We start from the raw sequence: 18,360 nt of genomic DNA, 5'->3' as shown, positions 1-18,360 counted from the left end.
TTATAAATAATTCTATTCAAAAGGGGATAATTACTAAAATATGGCTCTCTACTACCTTGTGATTTTCAGTGACATATTTGGGACTTTACAAAGTTTTCTAACAGAAAAGCTCTATTTTTTTCAAGAATTAAAAAAATACTATGTGTTCTTAGAAATAAATCAAACAATAAGTACTGTTTTTATAAAACTATTAAAATGAAAAGTAGAAAAATTAAAATTTCAGCACTTGAGAAATAAATATCTGAAATTCCATATAAAATGAAGGAAGTCAGGTTATTTGATTTATCAATACTTACCAGCTGTTTTTCAAGGTAGATGGACCAAACCACAGCATAATGACCCACTGTGAGAATAATGAACAAGAGTAATGCCAGCTCAGCGTTGCTCATTTTTCTCACCCGCCTGTAGTAGAATACAGGCTGTCTCCAATCTGGAAGTCCATTGATCAGAATATCATCATACCTACAGTAACAAATATAACAGTTTTCATGGGGAGTTTAAGATAAAACAAAACAAAAAACTCTATTCATACCTATATTTAAAAAGAAAAATATTTTTTTTCCAAATTGATACCGTTTATGTAGACTGCCAACATTACAATGTCTAGTCCATGGCTGAAATACTGACAACCTTCAAGAAGGCGCATACTACTAACAGTCTGTGGATCTCAGCTCTTGTGTATTACACACAGTGATATGACTCCTGGGAGGACACTACATTATGGTCTACCTGTCTACAGCAGTCTCTAGGAAAATGCTCATCACAGACGTCAGCAACAAAAGGAAGCATATCAAAAGGAGAAAAATCAAGTTCAAAGCTATGCATTACTATGAATTACATGTTACTTGGATTAAATTTAGAATAAAATTTTCAGTCAGTGCTTTTTTTCTACTCTCATACTACGTGGTTCAAGGATGAAACATTTATACATATTATTTTGCCAAATAGGTTAGTGGGATAAAAACCTATAAAATGTGCACCTTTTGTTTTTATTTTCAGATTCCTTCTGAAATAAAAAAATGTAGACTAGAAAGGATCATGGAAACAACCAATATTAACACCACATTTACAATAAAACTATTTGTAAACTTAATTTAAGTGGCAATTCACTCATTTGTAGCTTTTGCTGGAAGGAAAGAATATTAAGCAAAACCTTATTTTAAAAGCTATTTGAAAACAAAATTTCAGCTGAATTCAAATTTCGATTTAACTGTCAATTATAAGGCAGATATTTTTAAGGATAAAACTAAGAAGTAACATTTATGACTGGAAGCTCAAAAAAAATGATCACAAACACTATGTTCAACACACACAACCTGTTAATCTTAATTCAACACAACTCATTAAATATTCTAATCACACTATTTCCAGAAATAAACCTTCACTGAAAGGCCTAATTTGGTGCAACACATTGACCAAAATATTTTAATTAAAAATATTCTGAGTTAGTCGCAGCCCTAATTACCGGAATAGAAATAGGGCCTACATTGTCAGGCAGGTCAGTAGAGCTCAGTAGTAGGTTTTTCTCAAGTAAATTGACCGATCTAGGAATAATAGCGCAGCTGCTAAACTGCCAGTCTTGACATGTAAATCAATTTAAATGCAACAACTGCAGTAGCTACTTTGATAGTTATTAAAATGATACCTTGGAGATATGCTAAAAAAATAAAGCAGAGGGTTTATTAAAGGAAACTTTATCAGTAAAAAAAATACAGTTATTAATGTGAAATATTTTATTAGTGGATCTAAAATGCCTGATTTTTAAATCAAGTTTGGTTATTAATATTACTACCACAGAATAACCAAATATTGAAGGCAAATGACATTAATTACTACTAAACTCTTAAAAGGCAAACTGTCAAAATATGGTTGTATATAGTAGCAAGGTCAGACAAAATTTGGTGTTAAATATTCTTTTACAATATTTGTAGTAATTCCTGAATACAAACATCAAGATAAAAATAACATGACTCCACAAAACTATCATTTTTGTCTTCAAAGATTAGTATTTAAATCTATCTTTAAGAACAACACATTTTAAATTAGACAGGGGTAGGTAAAAAGGCTTCAATTACTATTAAATAAGATGCTATTTGAATGAAGTCTGATGGATGTTAAGTTTGATGTTTATTCTAAATCTTATTTCACTTCATATTTGTTGAGAGGATAAAAAAGGTGAATATAAAAATTAATTTTAACAAATCTCTACTATGAAATAACTAAATAGAAAAAATTATGATTAACAAAGAACATCTAGGAAAGGAGAGACAATTTCCTAGTAGCATTACTAAGAATTAACTTTGTTTTAGATCTGAATTGCATCAAAAGAAAACACAGCTGAATTCATAGCTAAGACTCTCCTATCAAATATTTTGTCAACATCATGGCTGAAAATGCTAAGTATCTATTAATAGCTATTTTTCTGCCCTACATATAAAAGTGTAACTAGTGTATAATCAAATTCAAGATAGCAAAACCTCAAGCACTGAACACATTAAACAAAACCAGATTATTTACTAGGCTGTGTCTGCTACTCTAAACAACAGAGTCCAAGGATTAAGTTTAGAATCAATGCTCTATTGATTTTACTATTAATGAACATTATGGCTCACATGACTGGCCATTTTATGGGAAGATAGCTTCTATTATAGTTCACTTTTTAGAATATATGCTATTAAAAGATAAATTACTGCTTTCCCGATGAAATGACAAGTACACATGTTAAGATGCACAGATATGATTTAAGTTATTTAAGAAAAAACATGGTTGAAAAAATGAAATTTAAAATGCTGCTTTATTACACATTTAATATTTAGTTCATAGCAATGTTAAAATGCTCTGTAACTGAGAATGATGCATTCTTAAGTATGCATTAAAACCAGCTTAAAAATGTGAAAATGTATAAACATCATATAAGACAGAAGTAAATCTCACAACAAAATATCAATACAACACACCATATGGAACTAAAAAGTTATTTTCTTGAAACTTAAGGACTACATTAATTATCAATTCCACATACCCAACATATGGCCAAACTTATGTTTACTTAGCTTAATTTTCTTAAAATGTACATATAAGCAAAAAATAATTGTTGCATAATATTTAGCTTGATTTTCTTAAAATATATAAGCAAAAAAACGATTACATAATCATTAGTGAGTCGCATACTAGAATCTCAACACTGTGAAACAAGTCAATTCAAAATTTTTGAACTACTAGGAAAAAGCAGTCATATAAATTGATAGTAGTATATTTTCAAACATAAATTAGTAAATACATAATAAAATAGAAAATTCACGTAGTATGAAAGTGAATAAGTAATTCTACTACTCCCCTAAAGAATTTTCATCATATAAAGCTTAAATTATAAGCTTAAATGAACAACAACAACACAATTTGATTTGGGTAAGATTTCAAACCTTTTAGAACAAGTTAATTATACAGAGATCATAAATAAGACTAAAATTATATGTGTCTGCCCAAACTGTGTATCTTGTACATGGTATGTGTACCTCCAACTTAAGGAAGGTGCCAACATTAAAGTTCTTCTCAGAAGGTGCTTATTCAGTTTTAAACACATTTGTAATCAAATTTCCAATATCTACATAATGGGTCTATACATGTTAAAAGATCAAGGCTAATAACTATTTTTAATTGCATATATAAATAAAACATATTAGTAGACTAAAATATATTAAACTTCTAATAAATGTAGTAACATAAATAAAATAGACAAAAGGAATTTTAAAGCATGGCCCTAGTGGCTCATGCCTATAATCCTAATTACTTGAGAGGCAGAGATCAAGAGGATCATGTGGATTAAGGCTGGTCTGGACAAAAAGTTGTGAGATCTCCATCTTGACCAAAAAAAGCTGGAGTACACAATGTGTACCTGTTATCTCTTAGGAATGTAAGAATTGCAAATAGGAGAATTGTAGTCTAGGCCAGCCCAGGCAAAGAGTGAGATCCTATTTGAAAAATAATGACAGCAAAAGTGATAGACTACTTTCTTGGAAAGCTCAAAGCCAGCAGTGAGCTAACAAAAACAAACAACAAATTGGAATATTGGTTAAATTCATAATAGATCTTTAAACAAAAGTAAATATGTTAATAATACTAATGATATAGGTAAAGACTGGTACCCAATACTTTAGCTAAAAAACAGCTATACAAGATTATAGTTGGGCCACTGTTATCCCAAATTAGCAAGTTTGCTAAGTGGTTTAGGAAAGGTTGCTATACTAGGAAAACCTGTTATGTTCATGCTATACAGCCTATGCCTTTGAGGGCAGCTTAAAGTTCATTCAAAATGGTATTCCTAGGAATCTAGGAAGTGAACCATATGTTTATACAAAGACATATGTGAATGTTCATAGCATCACAGCTCACGAGAAAAAAGTGTTAACAATTCACAGGTCCATCAACTCATAAATGGATGAACAAAGGTGTTATATTCACACAATGGAGTACTATTCAGTAATAAAAAAAGAATGAACTAACAGAATATGCTACAGTATGGAGGAACCTAACAACACGGTAATAGTAAGAAGCTATATGCAAAAGATTCATATTATGATTTTATTTATATATGAGATGAACAGAAAAGACTATAGGCACATAAAAAGTAAATCAACAATTGCCTGGGACCAAGGTTAGAGTAGAGAATGCCTGCAAATTGGCTTCTTGGCATTTTCTTTAGTGATAAAAAATGTTCAAAAACTGGATTGTAAACTGAAAGCTGGGGACTCATGCTACTCAAGAGGCAGAGATCAAAGGATGTGGTTCAAAGACAGCCTGGACCGGAAAGTCCCTGAGACTCTTCTCTCCAATAAATTACAAAAAAAAAAAAAAAAAAGCGCCAGAAGTGGAGCTGTGGCTCAAGCTGTGGCAGAGTGCTGGACTTGAGCAAAATAAGCTCAGGGAGACAGCACACAGGCTGAGTTCAAGCCCAGGACCAGCACAAAAATACAAAAGAACTAGATTATGGTGATGGCATGTACAACTTGGTCTGTTAGCTTATCTCACTGCTGTTTCCTTTTCTACCACCAAAATGTAAATAATGCATCTGATTCCAATGAAAATTTAATTGTATGTATGGAAAACATACATATCTAAGCAAACATATCTATGACAATTTTCCAAACTGTAAATTTCTAAAAGCTTCACTTTTAAAAGCACTTATTCCATGATTACTATGGTAAATAACTGCAAAATGTATTCTTGAGTTCTACTATTAGATGATCATTTTTCAAGAATAAAGCTGAGTTCTTTTATTTTTAAGGAATTATGATTTTTAGGTAACCTCAACAGACATGCCTTTCTCCTATTGGTCTAAATTCTGATAGGTCTCCTGGCCTCAGGCGAAGGCTTTAGAGAAGTGATTCTCAGCTTGATTAGTTAAGACTTTTGCCTCAAGGAAAACCAGTTACCAAAGAGTTACTAGTGCCTCTAGGGGTACAAACACTACAGCTATTGGTGTTAACTGTCAGATCCACTTTTTCTACCAACACTTTACAATAAATGCAGAGGGAACTAATCCTGAAAAGATGGTTCAAGAGGTTATCTTAATGAAGAAACAACTTATATGTAAAAAGCTATCTGAAAAGATAGAAATAATTTCAATAATTGAAAGAAACTGACTCCTAAGACAGCAATGAGGTAAAAGACAAAATGTGATGCCAAACATGTGAGAAGTCTCAATAAAGCTATTTCACAGACACATTCTTAATGTATGAAACAAAACTAGGGGCTCACTGGAAGAAATCAACTAGGAAATGTGTATTGAATGACCAACACTTCTTTCAACACACTTGGAGAACTGTTTCAACACAATAGATTATCTCAAACCAGAGGAATGTCTGCTATGATACCTGGACCAACGCCAGTCCTGGTTATAAAGCAAAGACCACATCAAGAGAATATCTTAAATTGCTGCTTAGCAATATGACAAACTGAGGCATTCAAATTAAGCAGTTATGATGAGAACCAGAAGTGGTAGCTAACATTTTTGGATGTAGAATAATCCTAGACAACAAATTTGAAGGAAGATTCAGATTGCCATGTACTATTAAGTTTTGGGGTTGTTTGTAAGAGCTCCATAGACAAGATATAGATATTTAGGCTATCTTGAGCTTAAATCTCAAATATCTATGTTCTTTTTAAAGCAGTCTATTATTGTAGAGCAACATTTTCAGATTTCGGATGTGGTTCACTACTGTCTCATAAAATCACTTTAGTAGACTACAATCAATACTGTTTTTTTAAAAAAGGAAAAATAAAGATTAGACAGCTCAGAATAGAAAAATCAGTATCACAGTAAATGTCTTATGAGACTTATTTCAGTTGTATGTGTGTCTATATGTGTCTTGAGATGTGGTTTCAAATGTACTTCTTATTTGTGTGTCTGACTTTTAAAACTTTGAAGTCCCCATAATTGTTATCTACATTCCACACATTCTCTAGGAGTACAGGAAAAGAAAGAAGCCTCTGGAAATCTCTAAATCATGGGCATAAACCACTACAGAAATACATTACTACTCTTCTGAGAGATTCACACAGAATTCTGAGTTGTCTCCGCTCTGAGATTTACCCTAAACATAATCACTGGAGCAGATTAAGAAAAGGAAAGAAATGAGAAGAGATGAATTTTTTCTTCCTAACCTTCTACAGGCTTGTTCAAGTCTATTCTTTCACTCACAAATTGGCTTATTTGGAGAATAAAGAATCATCAAGAAACTATACTAACTTGACTATAGCTACCAGGCTAATTTTAAACATTTAAGGAAGGGTCAGGGAGGAAAGATCAAGTACAGATAGGAGCTATTACTGATACATTGAAAAGAATGGACGTTTGTTTGAAGCCAAGTAGTACTGCATTTCCTAGGACATAAACGTCCATGTTAAAAATCTCATCTAATTAAAAACTTGCTAACCTTATGTGTTCTAAAATCTAAAAGTAAGTGGCTCAACCCACTGACTATTTTCAATAGAAATGAACTCTGATTTAAACACACATTTATGAAACAATGCATTTCCTGGCAGAAATAAATACAAAATACTAACTAAAATGCTTGAGACTTTACCCTTTCCTTTTAAAAGCTGTGGCATGGAACTTTAACATCTTAATTCAAAAGCACAAATGAACACTCACCTCTGTCTTCTTTCATCATCCTTTAAAACTTCATAAATGGCCACCAACTAAAACAGAAGCATTACTTTAAAATAAAAATACTCTCAACTAAAAAAAAAGCACACAGGAGGGTGAAGGCTGTAAAACGCACATGCAGAAAACCCTATTTGCCCAAATGAAACCAACAGTAGAAATCTTAATTATAAGTAACATTTTGTATCTTTGATAACACTTTTAAAAGTTTTAAAATATCTGAAATCTAAATGAATCTCTGGGGAAAAAAGTATGTAATAAGAATAGTTTATTTAAAAATATGCCTCTTAAAAGCAAAAGCTACATTTTATAGACAATATAATTATGACTGTCCAACAATTTAAGAGATTAGAGTAACACAAAATGTTGGTGAAAAGCTATTTCATAAAAAAGAAAATATGTATGCTATATTTTTGACTATTTCATTTTCAAATGGAAAAATTCTACATGTAAGTTATTATATCTACCATAGATGTATTTATTAGCACAACAGTCCCCAAATATATGTAACAGCATATTTCACTTACTTGTCTAAACTGAGTTTCTGCATTGTCATCTTTATTCTTGTCTGGATGTAAAGTCAGTGAAAGCTTTCTATATGCTTTTCTGATGTCTGCAGATGAAGCATCCTGGAAGGGAGGGGCAGAGGGAGGAATACAAAGCAAACTTTGTCAGAGAAAGAAATTCCCAGAACCTTGTTAAGATCTGAGAAGACAGCCAACCAAGTGCAGGACCCCAGGCAATGTAATTTGAGCAATCAGTCTAACAACCAGGCTAAGCAGCTAGTCTGACCCACATGACTGAACAATTATTCAATCTAATTTGGCTCTCCTCCTAACTTTTCATTACCATACAGTCATTTAAAGAAGACAGTATTTGGCAAAACTTTTCAAACACTTGCCTTTCTAAAATTAACCAATAAATCTTTTTCAGTAATTAAGAGATCAAAGAAACAAATTAAAAATTAATGCACCTGTGTGCCTCAACGGTCTTTGTTTAGAATCTTAAAGCCAGTTTCTGAATCCCATATGCACTTTATTGTTATTTATGCTGAATCTACTATCCAGCAGCAACCAATGGAATCCCAGTTTTACATTTCAAAAAAGTTATGCCCATTTAAAGACAGCTACAGTTCCATTTATCAAAAGTAGTTATAATTAAGAAGTTATTTTTTAGTACTTTAAGGAGTAATTTCGATGTTGTTCAGTGTTTCTAGTCTGGTTTTCAGAAATAAATTTGTAAATCATTTTTACACTATTAATGTAGCTTAAATATATTCAACAGGTCATTGTGACTCAGTACTTCAGATAAAATAGGTGTTAAATTACATTTTACATATTCTTGTGTACATAGGTAGAATTAGAAATCATAACTATATAACCAGTGAAAAAGGCAAAGAAACATACTGTTAAAATTAGGGTTTAAGATTTTATCTCCACTAGGTTTAATCAAATTCCAATAATATTCGAGACAAAATGATAGCTATTTGTTCTGTTAATTCCAAAAACTAATTTTGCTAAAACATTCCAACAACCGGCACAAAAATCTATATACCTAGTACTAAACTGTTGTTTAAAAAATAAAGTTGGAGAAAGATAAAATGAAACTATAATTAGTCAAGCTTTCCTTTATGAACTATTATTTTCCTTAAGTTTTCTGGACCTTATTGCTACAGGCTAATAGGGTACCCCAAGTGTGAATATTTTGTGACTATGGAGGGCTAAGGAGTTATAAAGTGAGCAGAGTAAGCACTGTAGGTAATAAGGTTGTATCTTCCATTCTAATTGGCTAAATGAAATAGATGTGCTCCTTATATTAAACATATAAATAATGTGGTAGAAAGGGATGGTTATTTAACAGAAAAATGTGATGAATCTTTTTTGTTGAGTAAAAAGGCCAAATGACAAATGAGCAGTCATTCTGTAATTGGGGTTTTAAATTTAGGTTTTATTAATTTGGGACTGTATCAGAGAAAATCCCTACAAAAGTAGATTTCTTACAAAATAAGAGCTTAAGAATCTTTCTCAATACAAATTAATGCAAGATCTATGATATAGTTAAAAATGACTAACAGTTGTTGGTGGCTCACACCAGTAATCCTAACTACTCAGGAGGCTGAGCTCTAAGGATCATGGTTCAAAGCCAGCAGCAGTTCATGAGACTCTTACCTCCAACCAACCACCAAAACACTGAAATGGAGCTGTAGCTCAAGTGGTAAAGTAGAGAGACAGCTCTCAGGTCCAGAATTCAAGCCTCAAGACACCCCCCATCTCTCCCCTTTCCCCCCAATCCCCCCTCAAAAAAGGCTAAGCCTGCTAAATTGAAAAGCTTGGAGATTTTCCTATCTAGAAAGACATTCTAAATAAGCTGTACCTCAAACTAGTTCATGTATTTAATTTACAAAATTTAGTAACTCTGATTTTAGCCATAAAACAAACCTATATTCAGTTATTATCCAGTTGACGAGGTAAATGGGGCAGAGAAAAATTAAGTAACACATTCAAGTTTGTACTGCTTATACATATATGAAAATGGAATTCAAGCACAGAAAATGTGGTTTTAGAGCCAGATCCTCTTGGCTGTATAGCTTCAGATTTAGACTGAACAAAGTCACAAAGAGATACAGCTCTGTGAAGGCAGTGAGAATATCTCTTACATTCTTATTAATCTGATAAGTTAAACAAAGCATATCCACAAAACCACAAAGTGAGTATGTACGAAAAGTTTTGTTTGTTGTTGTTGATAATGGCAATGTTGTTGTTATTTTGAGATGGGGTCTCATTATGTTTCCCAAGCTCACATCTAACTTCTGGGCCCAAGAGATTCTGCTGCCTATAGGAACATACTATTGCCTCAAGCTTCAAACTCATGTTTTTTGTTTGTGGTTTTTTTTCCTTCAGTACTGGAGTTTGATCTCAGAGAGGGCATTGTGCTTGCTAGGCAGACACTCCACCACTGGCGTTATATTCCCAGCCCTCTTTTGCAGTTAGGGGCTTGGCGGTTTTGCTTAGAGATAGACTGAACTGGGATCCTTTTGCCTATGGCCTCGGCATAGCTAGAATTACAAATGGGAACCACAACACCCAGCTTGTTGATTAAGGCAGAGTCTCATTAACTTTTCCCCAGGCTAGCCTCAAACAGTGATCTTCCAGATCTCTACCTTCTAAAAAGCAGGATTATAGATATGAATTACCATGACCAGCTCCAAGACCCTTATATGTGTAGTCTCCTCTAAAACATTTTATATTTCTGTTAGGGACTTGAATCTAAACATTTACTTTCCCTATTCAGCAAACTAGAAAATTTTTTGACAGAATTATGGGTAAGTTGGTCATCTTTATCAATATTGATATCAGGTGATCTAATATATTAACTTGCCATGATCCTTTTCCTTTTAAATGTGTTACGGTTCTTTGCAAGCTAAATATGAATTACCTTAACATTTGGATAACCTCTGTAGAAAGAAGACACACTGTCACTCTTTAAAAAACTTTGAGTGTAATATATGCTTCTCAAAGTTGAAAATGTGATAAGACACCAGTGAAAATAGCAGGATAGAAAACTCTAAGGGCCCAAAAAGAGTGAATAACCTGGCAAAACTGTCAGAATCAACTTTACCTGAACTCTAGAAACCAAAGTCTACTGCAATCAAGCAAGCACTTAAGAATCTGCAGTCAGCTGATTCTGAGTAAAGGTCTTGAACATGCCATCCTAAGCTCTTGGTATGGTTCCTTGTGCTGAAGGGAGCACACTCTCCAAATGAAGACAGATTGGTAGGACGGATTAAAATAAACATGATTCAACTTCATGCTATGTACAACAGACTCATTTTAGAACCAAAGACACAGACAGTGAACAGATAGAAAAAGATATTCCAAAAAAAAAAAGAAAAAGATATTCCATGCAAACAGTAACCAAAGACAGATGTAATAGATATACTACTAACATCACGCAGATTAAAATAAAGACTACTACAAAAAAAAAACAAAGACATTACCTAAGGATGAAAAATTCCACCCATCAGGAAAAAATGACAACTGTGCATATAAACAAAAAATATATATAATAACAGAACCTCAAAATATATAAAGCAAAAATATGATAAAACAAGAGAAACAGAAGATTTTAAGTAGTTGAGCTGGGTGCTAGTGGCTCACATTTGTAATCCTAGCTACTCAGAACGATGATCTGAGGATATTGGTTTGAAGCCATCCTAGGCAGGTTCATGAGACTGTTATCTCCAATTGACTTCCAAAAAGTCAGAATGGGAGCTGTAGCTCAAATATTAGAGTGCTAGCTTTGAGCAGAAAGCTCAGGGACAGTAACCAGGCCCCGAGTTCAAGCCCCAGGACTGGAACATAATACAAAAAGTAACAGTTGAAAATGTTAATGTTTTAACTTTTCAGTAATGATGGAACCAATCAGAAAAATTAGCAAGGAAAGAGAAGACAATATAAACTGATAAAAAACACAAACAGCAGCAGAATAAACATTTAGGCCAAGTATACACGGGAACATTCCCATGAGAATGTTAGGATATAAATTGAGTTTCTTAGTACATTTTAAAAGACTAAAATTTCTGGGCAACAGTGGCTTACATCTCTAATCCTAACTACACAGGAGGCTGAGATTTCAAAGCTAGCCTGGTCTGGAAAGCCGTGAGACTCTTAATCTCCAATTAACTATCAAAAAGCCAGAAGTGGAGGTATGGCTCAAGTGGCAAAACATCAGCCTTGAGCATAAAATCTCAGGGACAGAACCCAGGTCCTGAGTTCAACCCCCAGTACAAGGTGTGTACATGTGTGTGTGCATGTGTGTGTGTGTGTGTGTATGTACACACACACAAACACAGACTGAAATCATAACAGGTATTCTCTGATCATAATAAAAGTAGAAACCAATGACAAGAAAATTTAGAAAAGTCACAAATAAGTAGAAATTGAAGAACATACTCTTTATCAAGAAAAAGAAATTAGAAAATATGTGACATAAAAAGTATCATTTTGTTGTCTCCCTCTTAAAGAAATATATGTTAGAAGGCTATTTTCAATAATTAGCCAGAAAGTTGTACTCCAAAATAAACAAAAAAAGCTTTAGAGAAAGAAAAAATTTCCCATTATGTTTCAATGTTCTATGCTGATAGAGAAAAAGCTATAAAATATCAGGATTTTACCACCTGTTCAGACATTTCCTTTTGGATCATTAATTTATAGAATACCCTAATTCATTGATGTTAATAGTTAATTACAATTGCTTATTGAAATGAATTAGACAATAATAAAAATATGATTTTTTTAATATTGAAAGATGGAATAGAAGACCTAGAAGTGAACCACAGACCTATAGCCACTTAATATTTGATAAAGCAGCCAAAAACACAGAATAGAAGAAAAGACAGCCTCTTCAACAAATGGTGCTGGCAGAATTAGCTATACATGTGCAGAAAACTGAAGCTAGATCCTTATTATATTACCCTGCTCCAGAATCAATTCTAAATGGATCAAAGACCTCAATATAAGGCCAGATACCATGAAAATATTGCAGAAGGGATAGAGGAAACAGTAGGGATCCTAGGCACAAATCAAAACTTCCTAAGATCCAGAATCAACAAACCAAAGAAAGACTGGACAAATTGGACTGCATCAACCTGAAGAGTTTCTACATGCATGGCAAGGGACTTAGCTAGTAAGATAAATAGAAAGCCCACAGAATGGGAGAAGATTTTTCTATGAATCAGACAAGGGCCTCGGATCTAAAACATATTTAGAGCTCAAAAAATTACCCGCAGCCAACAAAAGCATATCCTCAAAGAAATAACAACCCAATTACTAAACAGACTAAAGACTTAAAAGAGAGACTTCTTCAAAGAATTAAAAATGTTCAGTAAACAGATGAAGAGATGTTCAACATATCTGGCCATAAAATAAAAATAGCAAATCAGCTGCTTATAATCCTAGCTACTCAGGAGGCTGAGACATGAGGATCATGGTTCAAAGCCAGCCGGGGCAGGAAAGTCTGTGAGACTCTTATCTCCAATAAACCACTAAAAAAAAACAGAAGTGGTACTGTAGCTCAAGTAGTAGAGTGCTCGCCTTGAGCTGAAGAGCTAAGGGACAGTGCTCAGGCCCAGAGTTCAAGCCCCATAACTGACAAAAAAAAAGCAAACCAAAACAATATTGAGATTCCACCTCACCCCAGTTAGAATGGCCATTATCAAGAAAACAATAACAGAGGCTGGTAAGGACATGGGCAAAAGGGAACACTATACACTGTTGGTGGGAATGTAAACTTGTTTAACCACTCTAGAAAGCAGTCTGGAAGTTCCTCAAAAAACTACACGTATTAATTCCAGAAATTTCACTCCTGGGCATTTATCCAATAGTCCACAAACAAGGCCACAACAGCACAACATGTTCACTGCAGCATTGTTTACCATAGTCAAGATATGCAATCAATCCAGATGCCACTCAGTGGACAAATGAATCGATAAAATGTGGTATTTATATAAAATATGAATGCTATGCTTCCATCAGAAAGAATGATATTGCACCATTCATAAGGAAATAGAAAGAATTATATTACGCAAAGTAAGCCAGACCCAAAGAAACATGGCTTGCATGGTCTTCCTCATTTTCTACAAGTAAACACAACAGATAGTGAAAGACCAAAAATTAGACTTAGACATGATAAACTGAACAGGACTCTAAACATTTACATAGTAAGACCAAAGAAGGATATTCTTAGGAGAGGATCACAAAAGCTCAATAGCTATGTGCATATGATCACTTAAAATGGTATTTATAGACGTGAACTCCAAGAAATGGAACCAAGAAGTTTTTAGTTATTTTGCTTTTTCTTCTTTGTCACTGTTTTTGATTTCTGTACCTTTTGCCTTTATGTAACTTGATTTGTTTTGGTGAGGGTATGGGGGAGCACAGAAAAGATGGGACAAAGGGTGAACAAATGCAACAGTGATACTCACTACACTGTGTTGCAAATGAACTATATAATGTATGGGAGTGGGGAGTTAGGAGGGAAAAACGAGGGAAGAGGTAACACTGTTCAAAAAGAAATGTACATATAACCTGACTTATGTAACCCCTCTGTACATCATCTTTACAATAAAAACAAATAAATTTTTAAAAACATTGCAAAGAAATCACTAGGGCAATTAGGAAATCCTTTGATATGAATGAAAATGAAAACAAACCATAGAAGGGGAAGGAGAGACAGAAGGGAGGATGGGGAAAGAAAGGTGAAGGGAAAAGGGGAGGAAGTTAAGGGAGGGAGGAGAGAAGGAAAGGAAGTAGTGAGGAAAAAAGAATAAACAAGGAAGGAAGGGAGAGAGGGAGGGAGGAAGGGATAAGAGGAAGGAGAGGAAGAGGAGAAAAACTAAAGTTTGGGAGTAAGGGAAGAGGTAACATTGTCCAAGAAGAAATGTACTCTTTACCTGACTTATGTAACTGTAACCCCTTTGTACATCATTCTTATAATAATAAAAAAAAATTTTTAAAACACACTAAAGTTTGGGATTAGAAAAATAAGAATAGGGGCTGGGAAGGTGGCTCAGTGGTAGAGCGCTTGCCTTGCATGCATGAGGCCCTGGGTTCAATTCCTCAGCACCACATAAGCAAAAAGAAAAAAGCCGGAAGTGGCGCTGTGGCTCAAGTGGTAGAGTGCTAGCCTTGAGCTGAAGAGCTGAGGGACAGTGCCCAGGCCCAGAGTTCAGGTCCCACAACTGGACAGTAAACTAATACAAGACAAGCAGAAGAAAATTAAAAACTAAAGTTAGTTTCCTAAAAGCATCAATAAATTTGATATACTTACAGCTAGAATGAGAAAAGTGGGTTAAGGTACTCAAATTATAGGCATATATCCCTAAACAACAGGGATCATTTAAACAACACATCGTTTAAGGGATTTTGCTGCTGAATGAACATTGTAATAGTGTTCTCACACAAACCTACAGTACAATCTATTACACATCTAGGCTATCTGGTTTTTATAGATAGCTAGCCATTACAGTCTACAGTTCCTGGAACCATAACGAAACAAAATGAGATTAAATCAGCCACAAAAGAAAATGACTATCAAGAGTCACAGTAAACAAAATTGTTGTATCAAATCAAACTTTTTTTAACAAGTGTATCTTAAACTAACAAATAATAAATGCCCAAACCAGTAACAGTAATGTATTATCAAGTATTATGTATTATACATAATTATATATTATGTTTTGATGTAACTGGTAGTGCAGTAAGTTTATTTATACTGGCATTACCACAAATATGTGGATAATGTACAGCACTGATAATGAGGCCACTGAGCAACCATTTTAGCTTCACTGTAACCTTACAGGACTGCTATTGTATATGTAGTCCATAGTTGACTAAAGTCTTGTTAAGCAGTACACAAATGTACTAAAATCAGAAATGAAAGCGAGACTTTACTACTAACTTACAGAAATGAAAAACAAATATAAAAAATACTATAAACTGTTCAGAGGGACTTCAAGCCTGTAATCCAAGATACTTGGGAAGATTAGAGGGACATGGTTGAAAGTCAGCCTAAGGAAAAAGTAGTTCACAAGATACTATCAATTAGTGGCTGAGGGCAATGCAGTGCACCTAGCATCCTAGTACCTGGCATAAAGCAAGATCTTACCTCAAAAATCACCACTGCAAAATGAGGCTGGAAGACATGACTCAAGTGGTAGAGTACCTCAGTGAAGCCCTGAGTTCAATTCCCAGTACCAACAAAACATAAAGTTAAAACAGTAAACAAAGTCTGGTAAGGCTAAATATAAGAATGGAACATAATTCAAAGAAACTTTACTAATATTACATTTAGAGGTAGCCCTTTTTCACCCAGTACAATACTTAAGATGAGTTTGAAAATTATTAGCCACTTACTAGCAATGTAATTTTGGATAAATTACCTACTTCTTAATCTGCCCCCTGTCAAATGAGATAGTCATGCTACAGCATAGAAAAGATTGCTGTGATGTTTACATGAGATACATAAGGATGTACTTATTTCACTGTATGGCATATAACTAGTGTTAAATAAATGAAAGCTACTATAATGTTGAAGCTAAAAAGTTACCATTTGTCTTTCATTGTAGTATCTGTCAAACCTGATTTGCAGTTTATTTGAATTCACACTACATAACATTTGTTGAATACTTGCTATGTACTGGCATTGGTGATACATGGTGAACATAACAAAGTCCCTATTCTCTTAAAGTTTCTCTGTGTGTTTGTGTGATGCTAGGGTGTAACCTATGGCCTCGTACATGCTGAGCGAGTGCTCTACCAATGCATAAACACAGAACAAAAAGTTTTGCTATACACTAGCCCTGGAAACACTACATTAGGTGATTCAAGAAGTCTTTTGGTTGTTTTTTGTTTTACTCTGGGCTTGGGTGCTATCCCTCAGCTCTTCAGTTCAAGGCTAGTGCTCTACCATTTGAGCCACAGCACCACTTCCAGCTTTTTCTGCTTATGTGCTGAGGAATCAAACCCTGGGCCTCATGCATGCAAGGTAAGCACACTACCACTGAGCCACCTTCCCAGCCCCTCAAGAAGATTTTTTAAACAGGCATTAGAAAATTGTTTTCTATAAAAGACAAGATAATAAATATTTTAAGCTTTGTAAGCTAAATAGTCTGGAATAGAACTAGTAAACTTTTTCATTGTAATGAGAAGTAGCCACAGATAATATAAAAACGAATCAGTGAGGTATTGTTTCAATAAAACTTTATTTGTAAAAACAAGTTGTGGATGGTTTTAGCCCATGCTTTGTTCAATAGGTTGTTAATAATATACAACTCACTCTACTTATAGTGTCTTCATAATGTAGTATCTATCTTTTTAATCTTCCAGATTATAGAAAAACATGCAGGTAGTTAGCCCAAAACAAAAATAAAAACATCTTATCTAGGATCTTACCAAAGAAAATTCTTCCTAATAAAACTTGCTATTGACTTGAAAAAAGAACTCAAGAACTTCAAACTCTGGATGTGTGCAGCATTACCAACCAAGACCAACTGTCTTACAGTAAGTACCTACATGTAAACTTGCTGAGTATGTCTTTGGGATATTTTCACATTTGTTACTTCAGATTAAAAACTCAATATAGCATGAAACATTTACAGAAAGTTTTTTTGTTTTTTGTTTTGTTTTTGTCAGTTGTGGGGTTTGAACTTGGCTGGGAGCTGTCCCTCAGTTCTTCAGCTCAAGGACAGTGCTCTACCACTTGAGCCACAGCGCTATTTCTGGCTTTCTGGTGGTTAATTGGAGATAAGAGTCTCACAGACTTTCCTGACTGGACTGGCTTTGAACCATGATCCTCAGATCTCATTCCCAAGTAACTAGGATTATAGACATGAACCACGGGCGCCTAGCTTTGTAGAAAGTTATTTCTGGTAAGGGATCGGGACAGGGTAGAAAACTTTATATTTATCAAATAATATCATTGGGATTACAGGATTTTATACCAGGTGCATAAAAATTAGTTTAATGAATTGAATGAGGAAAGTGTTTTTAAAAGTTTGAATAAAGGGACTGGGAGTACAGAGGTGTTAGTGCTAGGATCAACCTCCAGCACAACAAAACAAAGTAATAATTTCCATGGTAAATAAAATAATAAATACAATAAAGTAGGCTATATAGTCAATATGCTGCAAAAGAAGCAGGGAGAACTGTGGATTCTTCCATTACAGATCACTGTTGCAGTAAGTTCCTCAAGAGGAATCTATGTAAGACTATAGGTTTTAATTGACTTTTATAGCCCTTCACTATATATAGTAACCTATATATAGCTAACCTATATCAAATTCAATTTTCTGCTACAGAATAGAACATTTACTATTCTTTGAGAATGTCAATTAAAAATACTTAACATCACATAATTTCCAGTGCAGTATACTTGAACCCAAATAAATTAAAGCTTGAACCTAAATATATTTGGATTATTATTATTATTATTATTATTTTGGTCTGAGACCAGGAATTGAACTCAATATCAGATGCTTGCTTTTGCTCATTGACTGGCACTCTATGACCTGAACCACGCCTCCAAACCCATAGATTTGAATAATAGATTTATCTGAATTGAATAAAAACTCTTCCCTTCCCGTAAGATTTAAAAGGTAAGCACAATGGAATTAGAGGTGTGACTCAAGTGGTAGAGCT

At 34.0% G+C, this 18,360-nt stretch overlaps 1 protein-coding gene across 1 annotated transcript in view; it reads right to left on the bottom strand.

Annotated features, from left to right (window-relative positions):
• Dnajc1 (DnaJ (Hsp40) homolog, subfamily C, member 1) overlaps window positions 1–18,360 on the bottom strand; it is a 158,972-nt gene that overhangs the window by 82,014 nt on the left and 58,598 nt on the right. The window contains exons 3-5 of the mRNA XM_013014598.1: window positions 7,693–7,794; window positions 7,154–7,200; window positions 297–462 (exon numbers count right to left, since the gene is read on the bottom strand). Of these exons, the coding sequence (XP_012870052.1) occupies window positions 297–462; window positions 7,154–7,200; window positions 7,693–7,794 (315 nt within the window). The remainder of the gene's footprint in view (window positions 1–296; window positions 463–7,153; window positions 7,201–7,692; window positions 7,795–18,360) is intronic.

Source organism: Dipodomys ordii, unplaced genomic scaffold (genome assembly GCF_000151885.1).
Source record: "Dipodomys ordii isolate 6190 unplaced genomic scaffold, Dord_2.0 Scaffold24, whole genome shotgun sequence".
NCBI classification, from domain to species: domain Eukaryota; kingdom Metazoa; phylum Chordata; class Mammalia; order Rodentia; family Heteromyidae; genus Dipodomys; species Dipodomys ordii.
This window is presented reverse-complemented; position numbering and strand designations above follow the sequence as displayed.